Source organism: Peromyscus californicus, unplaced genomic scaffold (assembly GCF_007827085.1).
Source record: "Peromyscus californicus insignis strain IS unplaced genomic scaffold, ASM782708v3 Scaffold_5__1_contigs__length_169319896, whole genome shotgun sequence".
Classification (NCBI taxonomy): Eukaryota; Metazoa; Chordata; class Mammalia; order Rodentia; family Cricetidae; genus Peromyscus; species Peromyscus californicus.
This window is the reverse complement of record NW_026294573.1, coordinates 12,645,040-12,671,570: the sequence shown is the minus strand read 5'-3', so window position 1 is coordinate 12,671,570 and position 26,531 is coordinate 12,645,040. Positions and strand designations below refer to the sequence as shown.

General features: G+C 44.2%; 1 protein-coding gene across 2 annotated transcripts in view; it reads right to left on the bottom strand.

Moving 5' to 3' along the window:
• Positions 1-26,531, bottom strand: part of Spen (spen family transcriptional repressor) — an 82,453-nt gene that overhangs the window by 29,196 nt on the left and 26,726 nt on the right. Inside the window, exons 4-5 of one of the 2 annotated variants that reach the window (XM_052718337.1) lie at positions 3,361-3,521; positions 2,246-2,446 (exon numbers count right to left, since the gene is read on the bottom strand). In XM_052718337.1, the coding sequence (XP_052574297.1) occupies positions 2,246-2,446; positions 3,361-3,521 (362 nt within the window). The remainder of the gene's footprint in view (positions 1-2,245; positions 2,447-3,360; positions 3,522-26,531) is intronic. The other variant, XM_052718338.1, reaches the window with a different exon arrangement.

Below are 26,531 nucleotides of genomic sequence, written 5' to 3'. Positions count from 1 at the left end.
ACCTGAAACTCGGTTGATAAAGAGAGAGAAGGCATTCTTTGGGACAAGAATTTCCTTTGACTTCTATTGTGATGTTTGATCCTGACTGTCAACTTGACAGGATTCAGAATAACCACGGAAATAAATCTCTGGACGTGTCTGTGGGGATTTTCTCAATTAGGTTAATGGAGGTGGGAAGAACCCCCTAAATGTGGGTGGTACCACTCGCTCCATTCAGGTGTTGATGCATATGACCAGTCACCTCAAGCTCCCAACTACCTCCTCCCCACCTTGAGGTGACTGGACACCAGAACCGTGAGCCAAAGTAAATCCTTTCTCACTTAAGTTACCCTCATCGGCAGTGGGTATAGTAACCAAGAGACCCAGAATTCCATCGTAAAATCATGTACACTTTACAATACCCACTTTACCAGTGTTATGTCTGATTTACTATATAAGTATCATTCACATATTCATAATGAAATTATGTTCCCTCTTATCAGATAAGACGAATATTCTGAGATTTACCATGTAAATGAGCCACAAATTGTATTCAAAATCTAAAATTCACTTTTATCAGATTCACAAACTCACTCTAGAATACTTTATTAAACTGCTCACAATCTGTTTAAATGGGGATTTCTGAATGTGAGTGTTCAAATTCTGGGTCAGTTAAGCTGTGGTGGGGCCAGTCCACTTTAAAGGAAGCACTGCATGCTTTCTGAAAGAGACCACCACTGACCTAAGCCATGCCTGAGACCTTCGGCCTTACAGAAGTGGGTTTCACAGGAGGGCTCGAGCTAATACGTGTTTCCTTTTAGTTCTTTATTTATTTATTTATTTATTTATTATGTATACAGAAGAGGGCGCCAGATCTCATTACAGATGGTTGTGAGCCACCATGTGGGTGCTGGGAATTGAACTCAGGACCTCTGGAAGAGCAGTCGGTGCTCTTAACCTCTGAGCCATCTCTCCAGCTCCTCCTTTTAGTTCTTAAAGGGTCACACCTGTACCTCCTACCTCTAAAAGGACACCTGTACTCCTGCAGCTGCTCTGAGACGTTAACTAACAGACTGCTTACCGATGCATACTTTCTGCCCTCTTTAATCTCCAGCCCTCATGTCAGGACCCTGGAGAGAAACTGGGGTGATGGATGTCCGCTGGACTTCTTTGTTCTTCTCATAGAACCACTGAATAAAGGTGGTGTCTCCTTTCTCTGCTTTTCATTTCTTTTTAAGCTTTTATTATTAATGTGTATGAGAATGTATGCCATGTGTACATGGGTGCCCAGAGGCCAGAAGATGGTGTCAGATCCCAGGCCACTGGAATTGCAGGTGGCTGGCTACGAGCTGCCTGGTGGTGAGCACTAGGAATCAAACTAGGTCCTCTGCTGTTGGAGCCCATTTAGGTGTTCTAGTGGCTTTACCCAGCAGGTCTGCATAGAGAGGATGGCTGGACCATGGGCCTGAGGACCAGGTGTCTGAGATGGTCTGCACTGGGCTGTGCTGGGGGGAGGTCCACCCCTCGGCATTCCTTTAAAAGCCCTTTGGCAGAGACAGTCGGGGCCGATGGATTAGGAACCAGGCCCTCCGAGGCTATCCTGTATTTTCTATCTGTTTCTCTCCCCTCTTTACTTCTATCTAATATTTCCTGCTGCTTCTGCTCAAGAGTACCCTAGGGAAAAGTGAAGGTGGGGTGGCCCCCCACACTCTGCAAAAGCAGTGAATGCTCTTAACCTTTGAACCACCTCTGCTGTTCACTATCACTAACTGAACTTCCAAGGACTGTCAGCAGAGCCTAGCTTAAGGCTGCCAGGATCCAGGCTCTGATCCTAAAAACTCAGTAACACGACAATCCACATTCTTCAACAGTTTTTCAAGTTCTGGTCACCTAGAACAGCGGGTCTAATTTATGCTAGGGAAAATGCAAATGAATCCTTCAAATTATATTAATATAAAGTGTGTTTTCTAATGCAAACTGTTATCATTCCTGTATCTCAATCAATTCCATCCTTTAGGGAAGGCTGACTCCATAGCTGGCCTGAAACTGCACTCTGGACTCTAAGGTAAAGTCATCTCCTTTACAGAAGCAGACCTACCACTTCTCCCGCCCAAACTAACTCACTGTGCTTCATGAAGGTGACTGGTGCCTTAGCTACCTTTTAAAGCTAAGACACTGGGCCAGCAAGTTAAGAAATGAAACTAGAATTGTGTCCCCCCTTAATCGCCCCTCATCCACTGGACCGAAACCCACTCCCTGGCCTTACCTGGCCCTATCCACGCAGTCACCTCAATCTGCATGCCAAAGAAAAGTTTTCCCTTGGACGCGGTCAGTGCTTTCTCTTGGTCCTCTTGCTGCCGAAAGAACACCAGGCCGTACCTCTCCTCGGAGGCCCCGTGGATCTGCACTGAAGTCACCTTGCCAAACTTCTTAAATTCATGGAAAAGGCCATCTTTAAGGCTTGTATCTACATAGCCAAACAAAAACAAGTACATTTTTCTCATGTTAACTACAACTCTATAGCAAACTATTTCTCCAAACCCCCCCCCCCAAAAAAAAAAACCAGAAATTTTTTTTGTGTGTAAGACAGGGTTTCGCTGTATAGCTTTGCACCTTTCCTGGATCTCGCTCTGTAGACCAGGCTGGCCTCGAACTCACTAAGATCCGCCTGGCTCTGCCTCCTGAGTGCTGGGATTAAAGGCATGCACCGCCGCCACCCCCCCCCAACCCCCCACCCAGCTCAAAACCAAAATATTTAATACAGAAAAATATCTATTCAAAAGAAAAACATGTTTTGTCTATATCCATGCTATTTATGTACATGTACATATTTATGTGTGTGCATTACCAATAATTAAAATGCCATTTGACACATAGTCTTTCTGCAAGCAAGGGAAGCTTGCTAGAGGGGAGTCTGCAGCTCAGCGGCTCCATGTGGGCGGCAGCTGTGCCTACTTTCTGAGTTCTAACTCCAAACCCCACTTCTGCTTTCCCTTCCATCTTTCCCAGCACCCATTAAAAACCCTGAGCTTGCTGTCCCCAAGCTCTCGGCTTCCTCACTGGGTTGCCAACTACCAGCTACTTGCAGACCAGTCCATGATGATCCTGTCTGCTTCCCCAAAATGGCCTGACATCTTCCTCCTCTTTCTCCCTTCTCCTGGCAACGCCAAGATGTGCCTTGCCTTCCCTGCTGTTCGCTCTCAAGCTTTAGGAAATAAACCACGTACAATGATAAGAATCGCTTGGATTCTGTTCATGGCATTAAGTGCTAATGAGGCACAGAAACACCATGTGTGAAGTCAAGTCACCCAGTCTAGCTCATCAGTGAGCTGCACTCTCTCTCAACAGCTGGGAAGAAATTGCACTCATATAAAACTTTACCTGTAGAACGTACTGGGAGATTCTGAACTTTGATCCCAAAACTTTTCCGGGGCTCATCTTTTTCAAGAGATGAAAGCAACTGGGAAGTGGGTGCAGGGACTGCAGCAGACTGAACTGATCGGGCGGGAGAGTCATCACTTGAGGTGCTGCTGGAGTCGCTGCTGCAGAGCAGGAAAAACAACAAACAAAACACAAGAAACCCACAGACATTAGTGTCAAAACAAACAGAAAAGGAGCAGCACAAGAAACACCACCAAACAGCCAACAATTAGCTATTGGTCACGCTGACGCTGAGGTTTCTGCAGGTATCTCACACTCAGTCCTCAGAGGGAGCAGAAAGCTGTTCACACTAGCCTGAGGCTGGAAAGAAAAGTAACATTCTTCACCAACACTGAAGGGCAACAGCAACTTTCCCCTCCCAGGTCAAGTGAGTCTAGTGAGAGGCAGGCAGGTGCACTGTGTCTGTAATCCTACACCCTGGAGGTATGGCACTAAGATTTGAGAGTTCAAGGTTAGTCTGGGCTATACAGCAAGACCTTACCTCAAAAATGCAAAGAAACCTATTAGTGCGTGTGATCTCCTGAGAATATCAACAGTGACAATGGTGACGGAACAGTGGGAGTCAGTTCTGAAGTTACTGATAAGGGTCTAAATATTGGCTTAGAAACACTGCACATCTCTTGGACGAATCACTTGACCTCTCACAGAGTGTCACAGAGATAAGACTCAGTCAAACACAAAGTGTGTTCATCTTTCAAGGACACACCACTACATGAGCCTCCAGGTAACAACACACAGTACTTTTAAGAATTTTGTACATGAGCCAGGTGGTGGTGACACACGCCTTTAAACAAAGCACTCAGGAGGCAGAGGGGCAGGCAGACCTCTGTGAGTTCAAGGCCAGCCTGGTCTATAGAGCGAGTTCCATGACAGCCAGGGATGTACAGAGAAACCCTGTCTGGAAAAACCAAATCTACACAGCCGGATCTACATAGCAAGATCCTGCCTTAAACAAAAGCAACTAACATGGGCAAGATCCTAAATTCTGGCTTCGGAAATAACGAGGCAACAAGTTATACACAAGTCCACATTAAAGAAATGCAGACGAGGGGCCAGTGAGACGGCTCAAAAGGTTAAGGGTGCTTGCCTGATATCCTAAGTCCGTTCCTGGGGAACCATACGGCAGGAAGAGAGGATCAATACTGCCAAGCTGTCCTCTGCATCCACAGGCACACCATGGCATGTGCGCTCGGAAGGCAGATGTGGATGCATGTCTGAGTTTGAGGCCAGCCAAGGCTACATAAGTAAGACCCTATCTCAAAAAAACACCTAAGCAGATGTAATCTGTCAGTTATGGTGGCTCAGGTGCCAGTAAATTACAGTAGAGGACTGCCAGTGAGTCCCAGGCCAGCTCCAGCCTCAGAATGAGACCCTGCTGTTAGGAGTGTGGTGGTGCCGATATAATCTGAAGCCACAGCTTCTCTCTCTCTCTCTCTCTCTCTCTCTCTCTCTCTCTCTCTCTCTCTCTCTCTCTCTCTCTCTCTCTCGTCCGTCCTCCCTCCCTCCCTCCCTCCCTCCCTCTCTCTCTGTCGACAGAGTCTCCCTACATAGCCCTGGTTGTCCTGGAATTCACTATGTAGACCAGGATGATTTGAAACTCATGTGCTGAGATTAAAGGCATATGCCACCATACTCAACTCTGAATTAGTCATTTTTAATGACTTCTCATCAGGTAGCTAATAATTTCTTTCTTCTATATAATTCACAAGCTTGACTCAGGAGGGAAAGTGCGCTAAGCGGATTTTTCCACCAGGCTTAGACATCTAAAACAGGCCACAGTCCCTGGTGCTTGCCATGGATACAAAAGAATCGTCATCTACAAATATAGACGCACCACTGCTCCAGGACACACTCCCCTCCACTGCTCCAGGACACACTCCCCTCCACTGCTCCAGGACACACTCCCCTCCACTGCTCCAGGACACACTCCCCTCCACTGCTCCAGGACACACTCCCCTCCACTGCTCCAGGACACACTCCCCTCCACTGCTCCAGGACACACTCCCCTCTTTTTTGAGACAGGGTTTCCTTACACAGTACAGGATAGACTATAATTCATGATAGCCATGCTAGCTAAAATACTGGGGATATGAGTATACACAGTATTAAACCCAGGACTTTGTTTTTTTGAGACAGGGTCTTATATAATCCCTACAGGCTTCAAACTCTTTATGTGGCTAAGGATAACTCCTAATCCTCCTGCCTCTACCTCATGAATGCTGGGAATATAAATGTTCATAACCTTCTAACCTCAACAGGACTAATGATCTCTCCACATCAGAATATCTAGTCAAGAGCAAGGTATATTGTTTATTTATAGTGTAAGAGATTATTACACTTATTTTATGTGTGTGTGCACATGCATGAGTGTGTGTCATGCACATGAACATGCCACCAATGTGTGTAGAAATCAAGACATTCTCAAGAGTCATTGTTTTCCTTCCACGATATCAACTTCTAAAACTAGACTCAAGTGGAAGCTAGGTTTCAAATTACACTGGCATCAGCTGATTAAAGAAAACAGTTAAAGAAAAAAAAAGTAAAATGCATAGTTTCTCTTTCTATCAATACCAAGGCCAAAGAATTTTGCAACTGATTTTGTTTTTCAAGACAAGGCAGCCTGGTTGTCCTGGAACTCACTCTGTAGACCAGGCTGGCCTCAAACTCAGGGATCCATCTGCCTCTGCTCCACCCCCAATGTGTGCACCACCACACCTAGCTTGCAGGTGACGGTATGTAACCACTGCTAACACAGAGGACATGAATGAAAACCACCCCAGTCACTTTCATGGACTCTGTAGTAAGCTCCTTTTCACCTGAACTAGAGATTTAAGGTAATGGAGTCTATTTCCTCACCAAAGCATCATCATTATTCCTTTGGTTTTACGAAACAGGTCGTTCTGTGTAGTTCTGGCTATCCTGAAACTAGCTCTATAGACCAGGCTGGCCTTGAACTCAAGAGATCCGCTGCTTGCCTCTGCCTCCCAGTGCTGGGATTTACTTGTTCTTGTAGAGGACCTGAGTACAATTCCCAGTATCCAGATGATGTCTCACAACCATCCCTAACTTAGATCCAATGCTCTCTTTTGACCTCCCTGAGCACACGCGTGTGCAGGCACACGAAGGCAAAATACCCACACACATAAAAACAAGTAAATCTAAAAATTTTTTTTTAAAATATTTCAATTTGGAAAGGTGGGAAGGTTCTGGAGACAGCAGTGTTGACAGCTGCACAATAACATGGAACACTTATGCCACGGAACCGGGCATTTCAGATGGCTAAAATGAAGAATTTTCTCTTACATACTCCTCCCCAGGCAACCTACAAAATAAGTGGAGTTCCCTTGGTTTCTTAAGAATGTAAGTAGCTGCCTAGTGCTTTTTAGTCATAGTCTCCAGGGTCTCACAACCTGTCTTCCGGGTAAATTTCCTGGAAATGACCTCGGCCCTGAGTCTGCTGGGAGTGCCCACTGTCACAGCAAGAAGGCCTGAGTGATGGAAATGAAAGCCCTGAGAGTCAGCTCTTCATTCAAGATCTTACTGAGAAAACCAGCATATAAAAAGACTGAGCTGTGTTTTTACCAGGGAACCAGACCTAACAGCTATCTGAAAAGAACAGTGACCAACCAAGTTAGCAGAGGAGAAACTCAGAAGAGGAGCAGAGCTGTCTGTCAGGCAGAGCCAGAGGCAGAAAAGGAACGCCTGTCCAGTAATAATTCCTGCTGAGAGAAACAAACAGTACCACTTTACACTAGGTCTCAGGTTTTGTTTTTAATAGGTGTGGGGGACAGACCCCAGGGCCTTCACATATGTTAGGCAAGTCCTGGACCACTGAACTGCATCCCCAGCCCAAGAATGTCTGATTTGCCAAGTAGTGGTGGTGCATGCCTTTAATCCCAGAGGGACAAGCCAATGTGGTATCAAGTGACAATTAGTGCTGCTGAGAAAATGGGGCTGGCTTACAGGATGATTGATGGGTGGGGCGTTTAAGGAGCCATGGAAGATGTATCTGTCCACTGTGGCTGTACAACAAACACCCCCTTGCCTGGGCGGAGGTGGTGCACACCTTTCATTCCAACACTCGGGAGGCAGAGGCAGGTAGATCTCTGAGTTCTAGGCCAGCCTGGTCTACAGAGAAAGTCCCAGGATAGCTAGGGCTACATAGAGAAACTCAGTCTTGGTGGGTTGGGGAGGGGGAGCCTGATTTCTGCAGAAGATGCTGTTTAAGACTGAATGTGTACTTAGCGCTCACAAAAGGTTAACTATGACTTCATTCTTCAGAACACAGTGACAGCTGCAGCCGGATTTTTTGAAGCTTATGATTATCTGTGAAAGTTATGTAAAATATAGGAATAGTTCATCAAAAAATGCTGGATAATAAACAATGAACTAATACAAGAAGCTGAGTACAATGTAGCTCAGCAATATAGCACTTGCCAAAATAGTCAAGACCCCGATTTTCACCTCTAGCAACACAAGACAATACAATGCTCCCCAAGCACACTGAGCTCAGGACTGCTGCATGAATGAATCTTGAAACACGCTAAGTGAAATGAGCTGGATGAAAAGGATAAATGTGTGGTTCCATACATATGTCATGTCTATGGTACCTACACTGGTCCAAAACTCAGCAACAGGCCTGGAACTCTATCAGTGACACAGTGCTTGCCTCGTGCATGAGGCCTCAGGTGTGATTCCCAGCACAGAAAAGAATCGGGTCAAAAAAACGTGGTGACAGAAGTTAAAATGTCAGTCCCTAAAGGCTGATAGAAGAATTGGGAATTACTGTTTGGTGATTTAAAAAAAAAAAAAAAAAAAAAAAAAAAGAAAGAAAGAAAGGAAGAAGTTGTAAAGGGCCACTGAAATAGCTTCTTGGGTAAGGGCACCTACTACCAAGCCTGATGATCCAAGTTCAATCCTGGGCCCTTATATGTTGTGGGATAATCTTTTTGTACACTATGAAGAAGTATCTCTGCCAAAGCAACTCTGGTTGGTGTAATAGCTGAATGGCCAATAGCTAAACAGGAGAGGATAGGCAGGACTTCCAAGGAGAGAGAGGAACTTGGGGTAAGAATCTAAAAGGTGGGGAATTGGCCAGCCAGACACGATACTGAGCAGAGGTAATGAGCCATGTGGTGGAATGTAGATTAATATAAACAGGTTATGAACAAGCCTAAGCTAAGGCCACGCTCTCATACTTAATAAGTCTCTGTGTCATTATTTGGAAGCTGGAGGTCCAAGAAAGTCCGGCTACACTTAAAGCATAGAGAATCAACTCCCGTAAGTTGTCCTCTGACCTCTGTATACACATATACACCATAGCATTCATGTCTACAAGCCCATAAACACACAACACCTTAAAAAAAAACTTACAGGGTTGGGGATTTAACTCAGTGGTAGAGTGCTTGCCTAGCAAGTGCAAGGCCCAGGGTTCAGTCCTCAGCTGGGGGGGGAGGGGGTGCAGATGGATGACGACTTACAAATGCTGGCACAAAAACGTTGGATCCAGTTTCAGGATCCACTGTGCTGGTAATAGCAAAACAACAACAAACAAACAAACAAACAAAAAAACAGGCTATTATTTTGCTAATATACTACAAAGAATACTGTGCCATTTTCTGGTGAGCTGTACTGGGCACTAAAACTCCTTAAGAAGAATTTTATTTCATTTATGTGAACATGTATCCTTATGTGTACATGTGAGGCCAGAGTTTGACATCAAGTATCTTTCTCAATCACTTTCTGCCTTTTTCTTTAAAATGAATTTATTTTATTTAACGTGTATGGGTGTTCTGACTACATGTGTGCCTGATACCTAAAGAAGCCAGACACAGTGTTGGAACCCTCTGGAACTGGAGTTACAGATGGTTGTGAGTCACCACATGGAGTTGAACTCTGGTCCTATGGAAGAGCAGCCAATGCTCTTAACCCCTAAGCCATCTCCCCAGTCCCTCTGCCTCATTTTTTAAGACAGTCTCTCAATAAATCTGGAGTTGACTTCAGCTAAACTGGCTGACCAGCAAACTCCAAAGATACTGTCTCTGCTTTGCAGAGCTTTTTACAAATGACCGACTATCAAAAGCTCTACTACCAAGAACTACTGCTGCTTAATGTTCAACTGGGCTTCTTGTTTGTTTCTGTCATAATGTGTTCAGATTCTGCCTCAAAGTACAAAATGCAGTGGATAAAGTAAGATACTGTTCTACACTATCTCACTTTTGGGAAACAACACTGGCCATGGAATACTTTCAGTTTAAATTCCAAAGTGGGAGAGCCCAGGTAGTTGCCACAGGCTGCATGAGGTCCCAGGTTCCCTCCCAATACTGTGTGTGTGTGTGTGTGTGTGTGTGTGTGTGTGTGTGTGTGTGTGTGTGTGTGAGAGAATGAGTGTGAGTGTGTGCGCGCGCATGAGTGCGTGCGTGTTCTTCAGAAAATCTACTCCTTGGGTAACCTTCAAAGCAAAAGTTCCAATAATACCCACTATGGTGGCACACACCTAGAATCCCAGCACTGAGAAGGCTGAGGCAAGAGGATGGTTTGCGTAAGGGCAGCCTGAGCTACACAGCAAGACCCTGTGTCAAGAAAAGTAAAAAACGAAAGTCACAGAAGCATCGTACACACCTGCTCTCTCCACAGACAAAGCAATAGGCCTGAAGAACAAGAACACTTTCTTCACAGCAGCTGTTTTAGAACACTCAGAGGGTGCCATGTTCGGTGCATTCGAGGGGCGCAGTAAAGAACTGCCAGGCTGACTGCTCCACTGTTGTGGGGTATTTGTACACTGTGTAAAGATAATTTGCTGTGGTTGGTGTAATAAAAAGCTCAACAGCCAATAGCTAGGCAGGAGGTATAGGCGGGACTTCTAGGCAAAGAGAGAGAGAGAGAGAGAAGTAGAAGATGAATCTAGGCCCATCAGACGTCAATGAGACATGGAGGGAGTTAGACATGGACATACAGAATGAAAGGTAAAAAGCTATGACGCAAAATGTAGATTAATATAAATGGGTTAACTAAAGTTACAAGAACTAGTGGGACAAGCCTAAGCTAAAGCTGAGCTTTCATAATTAATAATAAGTCTCTGTGTTGTTATTTTGTGAGCTGATGGTACAGAAAGACTCGGTACACCCCCTGGTATGTGTGGGATGACTCATCCCTAACAGGCTTGAGGGCCAGCCACCCCAAACCAGTAAAAAAGATACTTTCTGAGAGCCAACCTGGGTCTGCCTAAGGGCCTCAGCAACAGCAGCTGAGACATGAGCTGGAGAGGACCTGGACCAATGGGAGGCAGCCATGTCACCCCAGGAGATGCATGTCTAGACCTTCCCCCAGGGTGGGGTGGAGGATATATAAGGCTTGAGTCTTCCTGAATAAACTGAGCCTGTTGTTTTGACATTCTCCTAGAGTCTGTCGTTGACTCTGCGCCTACTTGGCCCCCTCCCCCAAAGGAAACAACAGCACAGGACCCTGCCACAGGTATGCTTAAGGTTTTTATTGTAGATACAAAAGAAAGAACAGCCAGAGGCATCTGGAAGAGTCCAGAGCAGAGTAAGAAAAAAGAAGGCTGGACACAGCGTTCTGTGAGAGGGGAGAATAGCAGGGGACAGAGAATAGGAGTGTAGTGAGAGTACCAGGAGGAGCTGAGAAGAGCTGCATTCTAAGAAGGGTAAATAGCTGGGAGGGAGACGAGGACCAGGAGATTGCTATGGGGTCTTTGAGATGTATGACAAATGCTTGTAAGGAGCAACGGAGAAAGACTAGAAGCTAACATGGACCTTGATATGCTGATGGGCAGCACAGGTATATGTTAACTGGAGAGCCTAAAGTCCTTCGGCCAGGGGTAAGGAAAATGACTCCTTCTGGTAGATGAGAAGCAGCTTCACCAGTCTCTGAGAAATTCTGGCTTTGATCTAACCACGAGCAATCCTCCTATAGACCAGGTTGAGTTCACTTCTGGATATTTGGACAGCTTTTTGGAGTTTGGGGAAATGGGAAGTCTCCTTTGGACTTGACAGGAGACAATAATAAGGTCTCAAGTGTGAATAACATCACAATGGGATTTGCTTATTTACTTAACTGTGCAGTATGTAAACATCAACTAAAGGGGCTGGTGAGATGGCTCAGTGGTTAAGAACACTGGCTACAATTCCAGAGTACTGTAGTTCAATTCCCAGCACCCATATGGAGGCTTACAGCTGTCCAGTTCCAAGGGATCTGGCACCCTCACATAGACAAACAATGCACATAAAATAAGAAACCAATCTTTTTTTTTTTTTTTTTTAAGCAAAAAAAAAAAAAAAAATCAACTAAAATGCTTGGAAAGTCATGAACCAAGACAGCACAGAGATCAACTACAACATGAGGAGGTTTTTGTTTTGTCGTTTCGCTTTGTTTTTCGACAAGGTCTATTTTAGCTATTGTTTTATTGCGGTGATGAAACACCATGACCAAGGCAACTTAAAAAGGGTGCATTTAATTGGGGGATTGCTTACAGTTCCAGAGGGTGAGTCCATGAACATGGTGGGAAACATGGCAGTAGGCAAGCAAGCATGGTACTGAAGCAGCAGCTAAGAGCTTTCAACTACATCCTGATCCGAAGGCAGAAAACGGAGAACAAGAGTGGGATTTTGAAGCTTCAACGCCTGCCCCCAGTGACACACCTTCTCCCAAGGCCACACCTAATCTTTCCCAAACAGTTCCACTAATTAGGGACTAAGCATTCAAACATATGAGCCTAGGGGAACCATTCTCATTATGTAATCCTGGCTGGCCTCGACTTACTGAGATCCACTTGCCTCCTGCCTTTTAGGTGCTGGTTACAACCCCTCCCCCCTTTTTTAAATATTCAGGATCTCATCCTGCAGTTCAAGTTGGCCTTGAATAAGCTCCACTTTCCTTAGGTGCTTGAGTGCAGTGATTCCAGGTGTCTGCCACTATATTCAGAAAAATGTGGGGTTTTTCCTTCCAGATGAAATCCCAGCTGGGTATATCTGACAGAGCCTCTATCAGTATACTGCAGCTGAAGTTTTTTCCAGTCCTGCCCAGCCCCACAGACCCTGCAGCAGCTAATAAAATAATCACTCAGAAGCTTGTATTAATTAGAACTGTTTGGCCACTGGCTCAGGCCTACCACTGACTAGCTCTTACATTTAAACTTAGCCCATTTTTGTTAATCTATATGTTGCCATATGTTCCACGGCTTTACCTGTGTGCCATTACATGCTGTTCCCTGGACAGTGGACTGGCGTCTCCCTCTCAGTTCTGTTTTTTGGGGGTTTTTTTTGTTTGTTTGTTTTTCCCTCAGAATTTTCCGTATTTGCTTATCTCTCCTATATTTCTTGCCTGGCTACTGGCCAATCAGCATTTTGTTTATCAACCAATCAGAGCAACAAATTTACAGCATACAGAGCGATATCCACAACACTCCCCCCTCCTTTTTTAAAAAAAAAGTTTTAACTTTAACATAGTAAAATTACAGTAACAAAACAATTATCAAGCAAGAATTACAGTTATAATATCTACTCTATTTGTATTTGGCAAAATTAAAGAAGATATCCTATCTATCCTATATTTGTGAATCTAAGGTTTTATATCTAACTTATCTCTTACCATAACCAACAAAAATCATTAATTATAATTATCTAGTTTTTAACTACATCAAAGACCTCAGAAGAATATAATATTAACTAAGTAGATAGGAAGTGCATTGTAAGCAACATCCAAAAATCTAGAATGATAGAGACAGCTGCCTGCCTGGGAAGTCATCCAAAATTTCTCTGTAGCATTGGGGCATCCATCTTTAGCCCATAGGCATAAAGTCTCTCAGTCACTTTTCTTGGTGTCCTGTAGAGTGTCTGGCAGTTTCTTCTGTGAAGGAGGAATCTGAAGGATCATCTTGCCTTATAAAGTTCAGTGGTCACCTTTCTGTGGGTCCTGTAGTCAGTCAATACAACATTTTGTCAAGCAGTCCATGCAAGAACAGATTCTTGCACAAAAGGCTACTTTTGCCAAGAAGAAGACAAACTCCATATGGAGTGTGAGTGTAGACACCATCTTTTTTTTTTTTTTTTTGAAGTAAATCGGTGTTGTCTGGAGCAAATGTGTCTCATTGTTCAGGAAAGTCTAAGGTTTTAAAACATTTTTTTTTTTTTTTTGGTTTTTCGAGACAGGGTTTCTCTGTGTAGCTTTGCGCCTTTTCCTGGAACTCACTTGGTAGCCCAGGCTGGCCTCGAACTCACAGAGATCCGCCTGGCTCTGCCTCCCGAGTGCTGGGATTAAAGGTGTGCGCCACCACCGCCCGGCGGTTTTAAAACATTTTAAATGCCATATACCGTAGGTCTTTGAGGTGTTTGAAGATTATCTACCTAATTGAATTATATCTATGTATACCTAGAAAACTTAACATGACTGTGAGTTTGACTATCATAGAAGACTAATTATTAATCTGTATTTCTTAATTATCTATTACAATTTAAATGAGTTACATAAACATAATACCTTAAACAAGAGCAGAAATATACACACAGTATAACAAAATTAACTTTAAATTTGTACTAATAAATTAAAATCTATACCAATGTGAAATATTTTAAACAAGTTGCTTTTTAGAAGATTTAATAATCTATCCTTTTATCCTATCATATCTATAATAGCCTATATTTTTATATCAGTGTACTTTGAGATTTTGTCCTCTTCTGATTTAACCTTGGTACTGACTCTCCTTCCTACCCAGGTCAGAAGCTTACTACTGCATACTTTTCAACTGTGTTTGGAAGCAGTTTTAGGTCTAAAAGGTTTGAAAGGCACTAAAATACCCACGAGACAGCTTAGTTTTTACCATTTGGGAGCACTAGTTTATTTTTAAGTGACTACAAATTATAAGAAACATCAGTCTAAAGCTGTTCCCTTTAAATGCAAACATTTCTTTAGAATTTTCACCCATTGATATATTGTGCACCCCAATAAACTTATCTGGGGGTCAGAGAACAGAACAGCCACTATATTAAACATAGAGATTAGGCAATGGTAGCACACACCTTTAATCCTAGCATTCTGGAGGCAGAGATCCATCTGGATCTCTGTGAGTTCAAGGCCACACTGGAAATAGCCAGGCATGGTGACACACACCTTTAATCCCAGGACTTGAGATCTCATGTCTTGCCTGGGAAAGACACACACCTTTTTTTTTTTTTAAAAAAAGATTTATTTATTTATTATGTATACAGTATTCTGCCTGCATGTGTCCCTGCAGGCCAGAAGAGGGCACCAGATCTCATTACAAGTGGTTGTGAGCCACCATGTGGTTGCTGGGAATTGAACTCAGGACCTGTGGACCTCTAGAAGAGCAGTCGGTGCTCTTAACCACTGAGCCATCTCTCCAGCCCAAGACACACACCTTTAATTCCAGGAAGTGATGGCAGGAAACAGAAAGGTATATAACTGAGGACCACAAACTAGAAGCTTTTCAATCTCTTAGGCTTCTGAGCAGCAGTTTAGCTGAAATCCATTCGGGTGAGGACTTAGAAGCTTTCAGTTTGAAGAAACAAGATCACCCGAGGAATTGGCGAGGTGAGGCTGCTTGTGGCTTGTTCTGTTTCTCTGATATTTCAGCATTCACCCCAATATCTGGCTCCCAAGTTTTTTATTAATAAGACCCTTTAAGATTCATATTATATTTGGCGCCCAATGTGGGGCACAGATTTACAAAAAAGCTGTTTGCCTTTGGCCCTGCAGTACCCAGCTCAGGCCCAAGCTGCATGAAGCCAGTTATTGTGGTGCACACTGGTAGGATTTGCTGAAGGAGGTGGAGGCAGGAGGATCCCCAGTTTGAGGCCAGCCTGGGAGGCTTGCTGAGGTGAAGCTGCAGCTGGGGCTGGGCCAGGCCACAGACAGTGGCGGCAAGACCATGGAGGCGGTGTCCTCTGCTGACAGCTACAAGCTGCTTCTCATCGTGTTGGTGGTGGCAGCTACACTGCTACCAGGGATGAAGGGTTTACTGCTTCTTGTTCAGAAAACAATTGCCAGGACCATCATGTTACAAGAGAGCATCAGCAAAGGTCAGTTTCAAGAAGTTTGGCGAGGCAAGTGATGGGGAAAAGTTGCTGTGAAGATATTCTCTTCTAGGGAAGAATGTTCATGGTTCTGAGAGGCAGACATTTACACACTGTGACTGCTCCAAACCACAGAGGAGGTATCAAAAAAACAAAAATTTCGCCAGGCGGTGGTGGCGCACGCCTTTAATCCCAGCACTCGGGAGGCAGAGCCAGGCGGATCTCTGTGAGTTCGAGGCCAGCCTGGACTACAAAGCGAGTTCCAGGAAAGGCGCAAAGCCACACAGAGAAACCCTGTCTCAAAAAAAAAACAAAAACAAAAACAAAAACAAAAAAATTTCTGCAGTGAACCATGACCACACCTAACAGAGACTTTGAAGTCTTCCAAACAGGTGATGGGATCCCACAACGACGATTGCACATGTGATGTGGATATCGCTCTGTATAAATAAAGTGTTGATTGGCCAGTAGCCAGGCAGGAATTATAGGCGGGACAAGCAGAGAAGAGAATTCTGGGAACAGGAAGGCTGAGTGAGGAGATGCTGCCAGTCACTGCCATGAGTACCAACATGTAAGATACTGGTAAGCCACGAGCCATGTGGCAAGGTATAGATTTATAGAAATTGGTTAATTTAAGATGTAAGAACTAGATAGCTAGAAGCCTGCCACAGCCATATAGTTTATAAGTAATATAAGTCTCTATGTGTTTACTCGGTTTGGTCTAAGCGGCTGCGGGACTGGCAGGTGAGAGAGATTTGTCCTGACCATGGGCTAGGCAGGACTGGAAAAAACTTCAGCTACACACAGACTATGATAAAGCCATTAAGTTAACAAACATCACCCAGAGATCAGCTTTGGACTACAAACTGCTCAGAACAATTTCGAGATTGCTAGCTGAGATGATTCACAGACTACTCGAGCAATGACTGGAGACAAGCCCTACACTTTCCCATTCTGCAGAGACTGGACAAATGATACAGCTAACTCTCCCAGGACTTGACAATTAACCCAAAAATTTTCTTTTCAGGATTCCCTAAAGATGTCTTTGCCCACAGAAAGCAGTAAGTAATTTTAAGAAAACAACGCCCACATCCCCACAAGGTAGGGTGGGTAGTTTTGGGTCATTTGAGTTATGGATATTGTCATTGTTTACAATGGTTGGTTACAAGTTGTTAATTGTTAATGGTGGGGGGGGAAGCTGAACAAAAAGGTATTAGATTCAGGGTTCTTGTTTAAAAAAAAGAAGAGGAAAAAAGAGGATATAGATAACATGTAGATTATTGAATCTACTCTGAAAAAAAAGAAATAAGAGAATAAAAGGGTAAGTTATTGAATCTACTCTGAAAAGAAAAAAGGGAAGATATAGAAATGTTAAGGTAAATGGTAGACTTTTGAATCTACTCAGAAAAGAAAAAAGAGAGAATATGGATATGATAAGATAAAAGGGAGCTTACTGAATCTACTTTTAAAAAGGAACTACTTGCTGGGCGGGCAGTGGCAGTGCACACTTTTAATCCCAGCACTGGGGAGGCAGAGGCAGGCGGATTTCTGTGAGTTCGAGGCCAGCCTGGACTACAGAGTAAGTTCCAGGAAAGGCACAAAGCCACACAGAGAAACCCTGTCTCCAAAAAAAACAAATAAATAAATGAATGAACTAAAAGGAACTACTTGCTTTAAATAGGATAAGTGATGAAATTTTTGTCTGAATTTGTCAAATGTTAATGGACTGGACATTGTTAATGTATATAATGGAATTTTTTGTCGGAATCTATCAAGTTAATGGACTAGACATTATTAATGTAATTCTTGACTATATATTGTATATACTTTTTCTTATAATCGTTATAACTTTTTTAAATTTTAACCAAAACAAGGGGGAAAATGTGGTTGATATATCGTGCACCCCAAAAAACTTAGCTGGGGGTCAGAGAACTGAATAGCTGCTATATTAAACCTTGCTGCAGGCCGCAGGAATATATCATAAGAACTCAGCTGGTTATGGCAAAGTCATTACCTGGAGTAATCAGGGAATTCCTCCAGAGGAAGCCAAATCCCAAGGAGTTTTTGTTACTTGGTTTGTTAGATATCAGCTGTATTCTGTTATGAAAATCATGTGTGCCTTCATAGTTTTCCCAATTGACTTTTCCCTAAGAAGGGCTAACAGTGTGGACTGATCACTCTCTGGACATACACATTCCAGATATTTGGAGAACAGCCTCAGGAAAGGCTTTCTCTGGAATCAGATATCTCCCTCGGCCACTTTCAAGAACTAGCAGTAATAACAGTCCATATGCAAGTCTCCTGATTTAAGGTAAATTCCACAAGGAGATACCACCTAGGTCAGGTGGATGTCAAGTAATAGCTTTACACAATTTAGCTCAGACCCTCCTTTCTTACAGCCTTACTAACTTTATAGACCTTTAACTCCTTACCTAACCACTTCTAGGAACATTTAGATAACCTCCTGCACTGACAGCTATGCTCAGCCAGAACCCCAGTTCAAGCCTCCCTGTAATTATCATCATTGGCAGCATCCGGCCAGGTCCATCCCCAGATGGAGGAAAGTACCTTATCAGAGATACCTCTGTACTCTCTAAGAACAGACTTAAGCATCTGGGCTATCTGTTTGAGAAGGCCTGGCGGATGTGCCAATTAAGCTTTACTTCCTGCTTTCCCAAACCTTACCTCTAATTCCAGATCTCCCTTTAACTATCACCAGAGGCATCTAGCTGTACACAGGTTGCCTAGCGACTAAGCACACTTTCCCCCACCCTGCAGAAAAACGGCAGATAGCTTGGACAGATATGAGTCACAGGAAAAAAGAAGACAGTTTTATTTTCTCCCATTGACCTAGCAACTTAAAGATTCTTAACATTTTCTACCAATCATGTTTAAGATTATAGTTGAGCACATAAGAGCCCTCTTCTTAGATATTACCTGAATTTAGCCTTTTGTTAATTCATTTTCCCATTGGTCACTTCCCTTTGGGGTTGCAAATGATAATTAACGGTTATTGCCTCCCTATGTGATTCTTATCAACCCTCCGTTTGACCCTGGAAGCCTGGCTTTGCACTGCTAAGGGAATAATACTTGTAAGTGTATATCTACCAGGACTTCCAGGACACGTGGAGGACAGAGAAGAGAAAAGAGAATGGAAGAACTAGATGGGTAAGAACTTGAGAGGAACAAGAGAGAGAAGGAGATGGGAGAGGAGATGATATGGGAAGGAACAAGATGGATGAGAACCTAGAAGGGGCAGAACTAGATGAAGGAATTAAGATAGAACCTAGAGGGGACCGCAGACAAGTGTAGAGAAATCAGGCTAGAAATGAGCTAAATACGAGAACAGAATATAAGCTTGTAACTGACACAGAATAATAAAGTATATGGATTAAGGAGTTTCGTGTACATAGATTCATTTCTTCTCATCAAAGATTAATTATCAGCTGGTTGTAGATTCTTCCCGGACCCTGGGAGGGGACTATCGAGGGGCTGGACCCCCTTAGTCCCCGATAAAACCTAGAGATTAGGCAGTGGTAGCACACTCCTTTAATCCTACCTGATCTCTGTGAGTTCAAGGCCACACTGGAAACAGTCAGGCGTGGTGATACACACCTTTAATCCCAGGAAGTGATGGTAGGAAGTAGAAAGATATATAAGGCATGAAAACCAGGAACTAGAGGCTTTTAAGCTTCCAGGTTGTTAGCAGCAGTTCAGCTAAAATCCATTCGGGTGAGGACTCGTGGAAACAGGATCCGATAAGGAGTTGTTAAGGTGAGGTTAGCTGTGGCTTGTTCTGCTTCTCTGACCTTTCAGAATTCACTCTATCTAGCTCCCCTGAGTTTTTTATTTAGTACGACCATTTAGAAATTCATGTTACAACCCATAGACACAAAGCTATAGTGCAAAATGCCAGCAAGAACTGTGGCACAGCACATCAAAAGCGGCTGTCCTTGCTGAAAATAAGGAAGAGCCACCGAACGCCCTCAGTTTTGAGTCTATGAATCATGTTCTGGAGCAACACAGGTATCTTCTCAATCTCCCTCTAATTCCAGCACAACTCCACTGTATGTCCACAAACACACAGTAAACACCTCTACTGAAGATATCAGTCATCACTTTAAAATAATCTTCACATTAACATTCTTTTGTTTGTTTTGGTTTCGAGACAGGGTTTCTCCGTGTAGTTTTGATCCTGTCCTGGAACTCACTCTGTAGCCCAGGCTGGCCTTGAACTCACAGAGATCCGCCTAGCTCTGCCTCCCAAGTGCTGGGATTAAAGGCGTGTGCCAGCACCGCCCGGCTTGCTTTTTCTTCTTTTTTTTTTCTTTGTTACATTAACACTCTTTTCCATATCAAAAATAAATTTTTAGCCAGGTGTGGTGGCACAGAAGTGAAGCCAGGGGGCTGGAGAGGCACTTCGCGGTTAACACCCCTACCTTTAGGACCAGGGTTCAGACCCCAGGACGGATGTAACAAGCCAGGCATCCTGCAAACAACCCTAACTCCTGCTCCAATAAGTCTGATGACCCTTCTAGCCTACACACACACACACACACACACACACACACACACACACACACACAGAGGAGGGAGAGGGAGAGGGAGAGGGAGAGAGAAAAGTTCAGGCAGGTCTGGAACACAGAGTGAAATTCTATCTCAAAAAAAGGAGGGGAGGGGGCGCTAGAGCTACAGCTCTGTGGTAGAGTCCTGCTCAGAAGCATAAATCTTAGCTTCAGATTCCCATCACTAAAAATCAAAAAGTGTCGAGGAATTACTAAATCAAACAGTGAGAACCAGGCTTCTCACACCGATAAGCCCACCACTCAGGAGGTGGAGGAACTAGGGTCAGAATTTCTAGGTCATCCTCCAGAAAGTGGCTTCTTGTGACCTGGATGTGGTTGCACCTTTAATCCCCGCACTAGGGAGACAGAGGCCAGTGCATCTCTCTGAGTTCTAGGCCAGTCTGGTCTACATAGTAAATTCCAGGACAGCCAGGGCTACACAGTGAGACCCTGCCTTGGGGAGGTAAAAAATTTTACATCAGAATTAAAACCCACATAATATCAAAGCACAGATTTACCCCAATTTATTTTAAATTCCATTCAACCCAACAAACCAAAAGCAACTCCAGCACAAGCCAAGGGAAAAGAAAGAAAAACCTGACCTGGGCTAAAAACAGCTCCAGGGCCGCCAATCACCAGCTCCTGGAGCATGTGGTGGTGCAGCAGCAAGGCAGTGGCAGGGCGGGGCCAGCACCTCATTTTCGGGCCTCAGGACAGTGGAGGTGAGGGCCAAAAGGGAGACCTGCAGCGTGACAACAGGCTTGCTGGACCCCCGCCCCTGCGAGCACACCCACGCCACACCCATGTCACCAGGCCTGCAGCAGCCTCGCCCGAGCCCAGCGACACCACAAACAAGGCAAATGCTGGCAAAACAAGGAAGACTCCAGGAAGTGGCAAACAGCCAGATCAAACCGGATAATTCCAGTTCAGGCTGGCTCAAGACACAAACACACAGTTCCTATCTTCCCAAACAAAACTCAGCCCGACACTGGGTTCTTTTCTCCAGCAGCAGCGCAAACGCGGTCAGCCCATCACGGTTCCCAAAATGTAAGACCTATTCTTCCAGCCCTGGCACCACCAGAAGGCACACTGTTTTTTAAGTGTTAACTAAAATACATACAGAGTTTCTGGGAAACCAGCTAGGAAACGGACCTGCTCCCCACAGTCAGAAGCAGGCAAGCCCACCAGAACCATCAGTGAGCAGACGCTTTTCCCGTTCCACACTTAGTGCCACCCCACCCCCGAGCCGGGCCGTGCTCACAGCCTTAAGACACAAGGTTGTGTGGCATCAGGGAACAACAAAGCCGAGCATGCAGCGACCAAAAAAGGAACATTTGCAAAACAGGGCTCTGCAGTGACCTCTACAGGCTGCCACCGGGAGACTGCAGAAACTCGGTGTTCTTTCCTTACCTTTCAACAGCCCTGAACTACATGAAGCAGAGAAATGCGCAAACATTCTCTTGGGGAAGTAAACAAAAGGTCTGGGAGGCGTTTTAGGACACAAAGACTGACTGTCCCTCAGCTCTGGCCACTGACTACCTGTTCTGATGTAACTTCCAGAAAAATCTGGACACCATGCTTCAAGGAGGCAGAGCAAGTGGTGCCTAACACCATTAGCTGGACTCCATCACAGACAACAACTGGAAATTAGAAGCTAGAAACTTCGTCTAACATCTAGAAAGGCCCACAGTAAAAATTACAGGTTTTGCTCATGGCAGAATTTCTTTGACACTTTTTTTTTTGGGGGGGGGGCGGGAGGTAGGGGTTTAATGAGACAGGGTTTCTCTGTGTAGCCCTGACTGTTCAGAAACTCAATGTGTAGACCAGGCTGGCCTCAAACTCAGAGATCCACCTGCCTGTGCCTCTCGAATGCTGGGATTAAAGTCTTACACCACTACAGCCCAGATGACACTCTTTTTGAACCCTTGGATAAGGCATCTTACGTAGGCTTAAATGAGAGTGCAAATATTTGCATTTTAAGTAAAAACAAGGGCCACAAGACAAATGAAGAAGCAGCCCTCCTAAAGAGTACATACTGGTTACGGGATAGAGCTTAATGGGAGAGCATGTGAAAGGCCCTGGGTTCCACACCCTACATCACCCCCACTCCCCAAAATCCTAACATTTCATTTGTTATTCCAAAAAAGCAATATAAACCTAATGGCTAACTTTCACAAATTCACATGTATATATTTCTTTTTTGCAACTGACAAGAGTCTGGTTTTTTGTTTGTTTGTTTTTTAAGATTTATTTATTTACTATGTATACAGCATGTATGCCTGCAGGCCAGAAGAGGGCACCAGATCTCATTACAGATGGTTGGGAGCCACCATGTGGTTGCTGGGAATTGAACTCAGGACCTCTGGAAGAGCAGCCAGTGCTCTTAACCTCTGAGCCATCTCTCCAGCCCTGTTTGTTTGTTTTTTGAGACAGGAGTTTCTCTGTGTAATAGTCCTGGCTGTTCTGGAACTCACTCTGTACACCAGGGTGGCCTTGAACTCACAGAGATCCTCTGCCTCCCGAGTGCTGGGATTAAAGACATGTGCCACCACCATCTGGGTAAGAGTCTGTTTTTAATGGTCTGTTCCATAGGCATCTTTCTCCACACCACTCAAACAGAAAAAAATAATAATCATAACTTTTCAATTTAAGCAATTTATCTTGATCTTTTCTTTCTTTCTTTTTTTTTGTTGGGGGGGGATATAGGGTTTTACTATGTAGAATAGGTTGGCCTGCCTCTGCCTCCAGCATGCTGGGACTAAAGGTGTGCAACACCACACCCAGCAAGAAACTGACGTAATATATGTATGAAAGTTACTCTCACTTGTGGTAGTTTCTAGTAGATAATATATTATCATAGCAAAGTGCATAAGCAGGTAATAAAATGAACACTCACCCAAATTATAGCAGTATGGATCCATGGAAATCCTTGAACAAAAGAGGTAGGGCGCTGCAAGAGCCTCTCCCAAACAAACAAAACAAGGGTCGGGAGATGGCTCCTCAGTGGTGGGTGACACGCTTCCTGAGCAACTTGAGGACTTTAGCTTCCATCCCAGAACCAGACATTCCGGGATGGGGGCCTGCATCTGGAATCCCTAAGAGCTGTGGGGTGCGAACACGAGGAACCACCACTTTCTAAGGCCAGCTAGCTTGACAGGAGCAGTAGGAAACAAGAGACCCTGCCTTAAAGATGGATGGCAATTGCAATTCGTGACAGGAATGTACTGCCATGCACACACACACAAGGTAAGATTCTACAAAGCATTCATTCTAATTAACACCTCAAACCACACTTACAACAGCTGAATGCAGGTGTCAACCGACACAGACCATGTTACCAACCCCAGGGTTCCCTCACACTTTCCAACTCTGCAAGGAGACTGCAGTTGTGAAAGCCTTTCTATTTGAACAGGAGGGAAAACTGTCTTCACACTTCAATCGGTGAACTGCAAGAGTTCCTTGTAACGCTGAAACTTCTTCTCCAAAGCTACCTCTGATCTGCCCAGACTATTCAGATGCACGCACAGAACCTTCACAGGGAGCAAGAGCTTATCTCAAAGGGACAGTGCCTCACTGTGCAGGCCGACATTACATTATGCTAACTTTTTTTAATTAAAAGGGTCCTTTTTTTTCTGTAACCTTTTTATGTCTAGTGTCAAAACATTCAGAAGCTATAAGTATATCTCAGGGTAGAGCAAGGTCTTCATTTGATCTCCAACAGCAAGATGTGCAGAGGGGAATTCAGAATTTATTCAAGATTTTAATTTTTTTTCTTTTTTTTTTTTACATTTTACTCCAAATTTGGGTCAGATAAAATTCCAAATTATCTACCATTACGGGAAAGCTTAGGGGCATTGTAGACAACTGTGGTTTTCATTTTAGACAGGGTCTCATGTAACTGAGGATGGCCTTGAACTCCTGATCCTCCTGCCTCCACCTCCCAAGTCCTAGGATTACATCATACAAGACCATATCCACTCATAGACAACTTTTATGTAATTAACTCAAAAATTTTATTTAAAATACATACATTTACAAATATCCCTAGAAGCTGGGGTTGAGGGGTTGGGGGTGGGGTGCACACCTTTAGTCCCAGCACTCGGGAGGCAGAGGCAGGTGGATCTCTGTGAGTTCAAGGCTAGCCCGGTCTACAGAGAGAATTCCAGGACAGCCAGTACTGTTTCACAGAGAAACCCTGTCTTGAAAAAACAAAAAACCAAGCAACCAACTAAACAAACAAAACAACAACAAAAAAAAAAACCCAAACAAGCAAACCAACCAACAAAAAAACAAATATCCCTAGAAATAAACAAACTTTTTCCTAGACAGCTGATGGCTAACAGGGTTAAAAGGTACTTGCCTCCAAACCTGACACAATCTACACCCCTGTAAGTGGTCCCCCAACTCCACACAAACTGTGGTGCACACACACACACCACACCATACACACACGAATAAATGGTTTTTATAATTTTACAACCACCTATAACCCCAGCTCCTGGTAATCTGATGCTGTTTTCTGGCCTCCTCTGGCTGTATACATACATGTGCATGCGCGCGCGCGCGCACACACACACACACACACACACACATAGTTAATCTTTTAACAATTTAATTTTTAGCATGTAGAGTGGCATATACCTTTAATCCCAGCACTAAAGAGGGAGAAGCAGGTGGTAGATCTGTGTGAGTTTGAGACCAGCCTGGTCTACACAGTGAAATTCTTTATCAACTTTTTTTTTTTTTTTTTTTTTTTTTTTTGGTTTTTCGAGACAGGGTTTCTCTGTGTAGCTTTGCGCCTTTTCCTGGAACTCACTTGGTAGCTCAGGCTGGCCTCGAACTCACAGAGATCCGCCTGGCTCTGCCTCCCGAGTGCTGGGATTAAAGGCGTGCGCCACCAACACCTGGCTCTTTATCAACTTTTAAACAACAACAATCACCAATATTTCACTTTCCTTTCGAGAAGAAGTCAACTACTCTAATGTAAAGGAAATGTATGGAGGAGGAGGAGGAGGAGGAAGCCATGCCACACCCAGGATGAAGTGCTCTATGCATGTCTGGCATGGCTACTACCACACCAGGCCATTGAGGTGTTCAAACTGTCTGCTAAGATTCAGGTGTGTATCTAGTGAAAAAACACCCAAACCCCATTGGGCGGTGACTACAGCATCCAGTTCATTCTGAGAATTTCAGAATTTCAACTCTCAGTTATGTAATAATGTTCTTGTTTCAAGCACTAAAACTGTGATACATGTAAAATTGCTACGCGCAGACGCCATGCTAATCTTCTCTGTATTGCTCCAATTTTAGTCTATGTGCTGCTGCAGTGGGCAGTGGTGGCGTGGCGCACACCTTTAATCCCAGCACTTGGGAGGCAGAGGCAGGCGGATCTCTGAGTTTGAGGCCAGCCTGCTCTACAGAGCGAGATCCAGGACAGCCAGGACTACACAGAAAAACCCTTAAAAATGAATGAATGAGCCGGGCGGTGGTGGCGCACGCCTTTAATCCCAGCACTCAGGAGGCAGAGCCAGGCGGATCTCTGTGAGTTCGAGGCCAGCCTGGGCTACCAAGTGAGTTCCAGGAAAAGACGCAAAGCTACACAGAGAAACCCTGTCTCGAAAAACCAAAAATAAAAAAAAAAAAAAGAATGAACGAACGAACGAACGGACGGAACAATGAAGTGTTGTGCTGAGGACCAACAAGATGGCTCAGTAAATACAAAGCACTGCTGCATAAGACTGGCCCCTGAGTTCAATTACCGACACCCACATCAAGGTGGAAAGAGAGAACTAACTCCAAGTGCTGTCCTCTGACCTCAACAAGCACACGATAGCCACACAACCTTTCACATACATCATGGACATGTACACACACACACACACACACACACACACACACACACACACCTTAAAACAAATACGTGAAGTGTTCTATTAAAGGAAAAATGGCTAGAGGTGGTGGTGCACACCTTTGATCCCAGCACTCAGGAGGCAGAGATAGGAGAATCTTTTAGTTCAAGGCCAGTCTGATCTACAGAGCTTCCAAGAGGGGCTATACAGAAAAACCCTATCTCAAAAAAGGGGGGGGGGGTGAAAAGTGACCCATTAAATGGTAGCTATGACAAAGAAAGTTACCTCCAGCAGCACAGGGCGGCACATGGGAGTTTATACAGGGGCCTATTTCTCAACAGCTAAATGTTGTGACAAGCTATGAGAAACAGTAAATGCTTCATCCAGGAAGACTGCGCAACCACAGTCACTAATCATGTGCTCGCTCACTCACTTGAGGTGGGCTGGCTGCTAGAGTCTTGTCACTAAAGCTGGGTCAATCACAGTGGGTCAAAGGTTGGCCTCCCAGTCAGCCAAAGTGACAAGAGAAACTATGGTGTGGACAAGTTACATTGTGTCAATATACAAGGTTAATCTGAAATACCTCTAAGTAGCTTTTACGACTATTACATTTAAAAATCACCCAATACAGAGAGGGAGAGGGGCTTTTT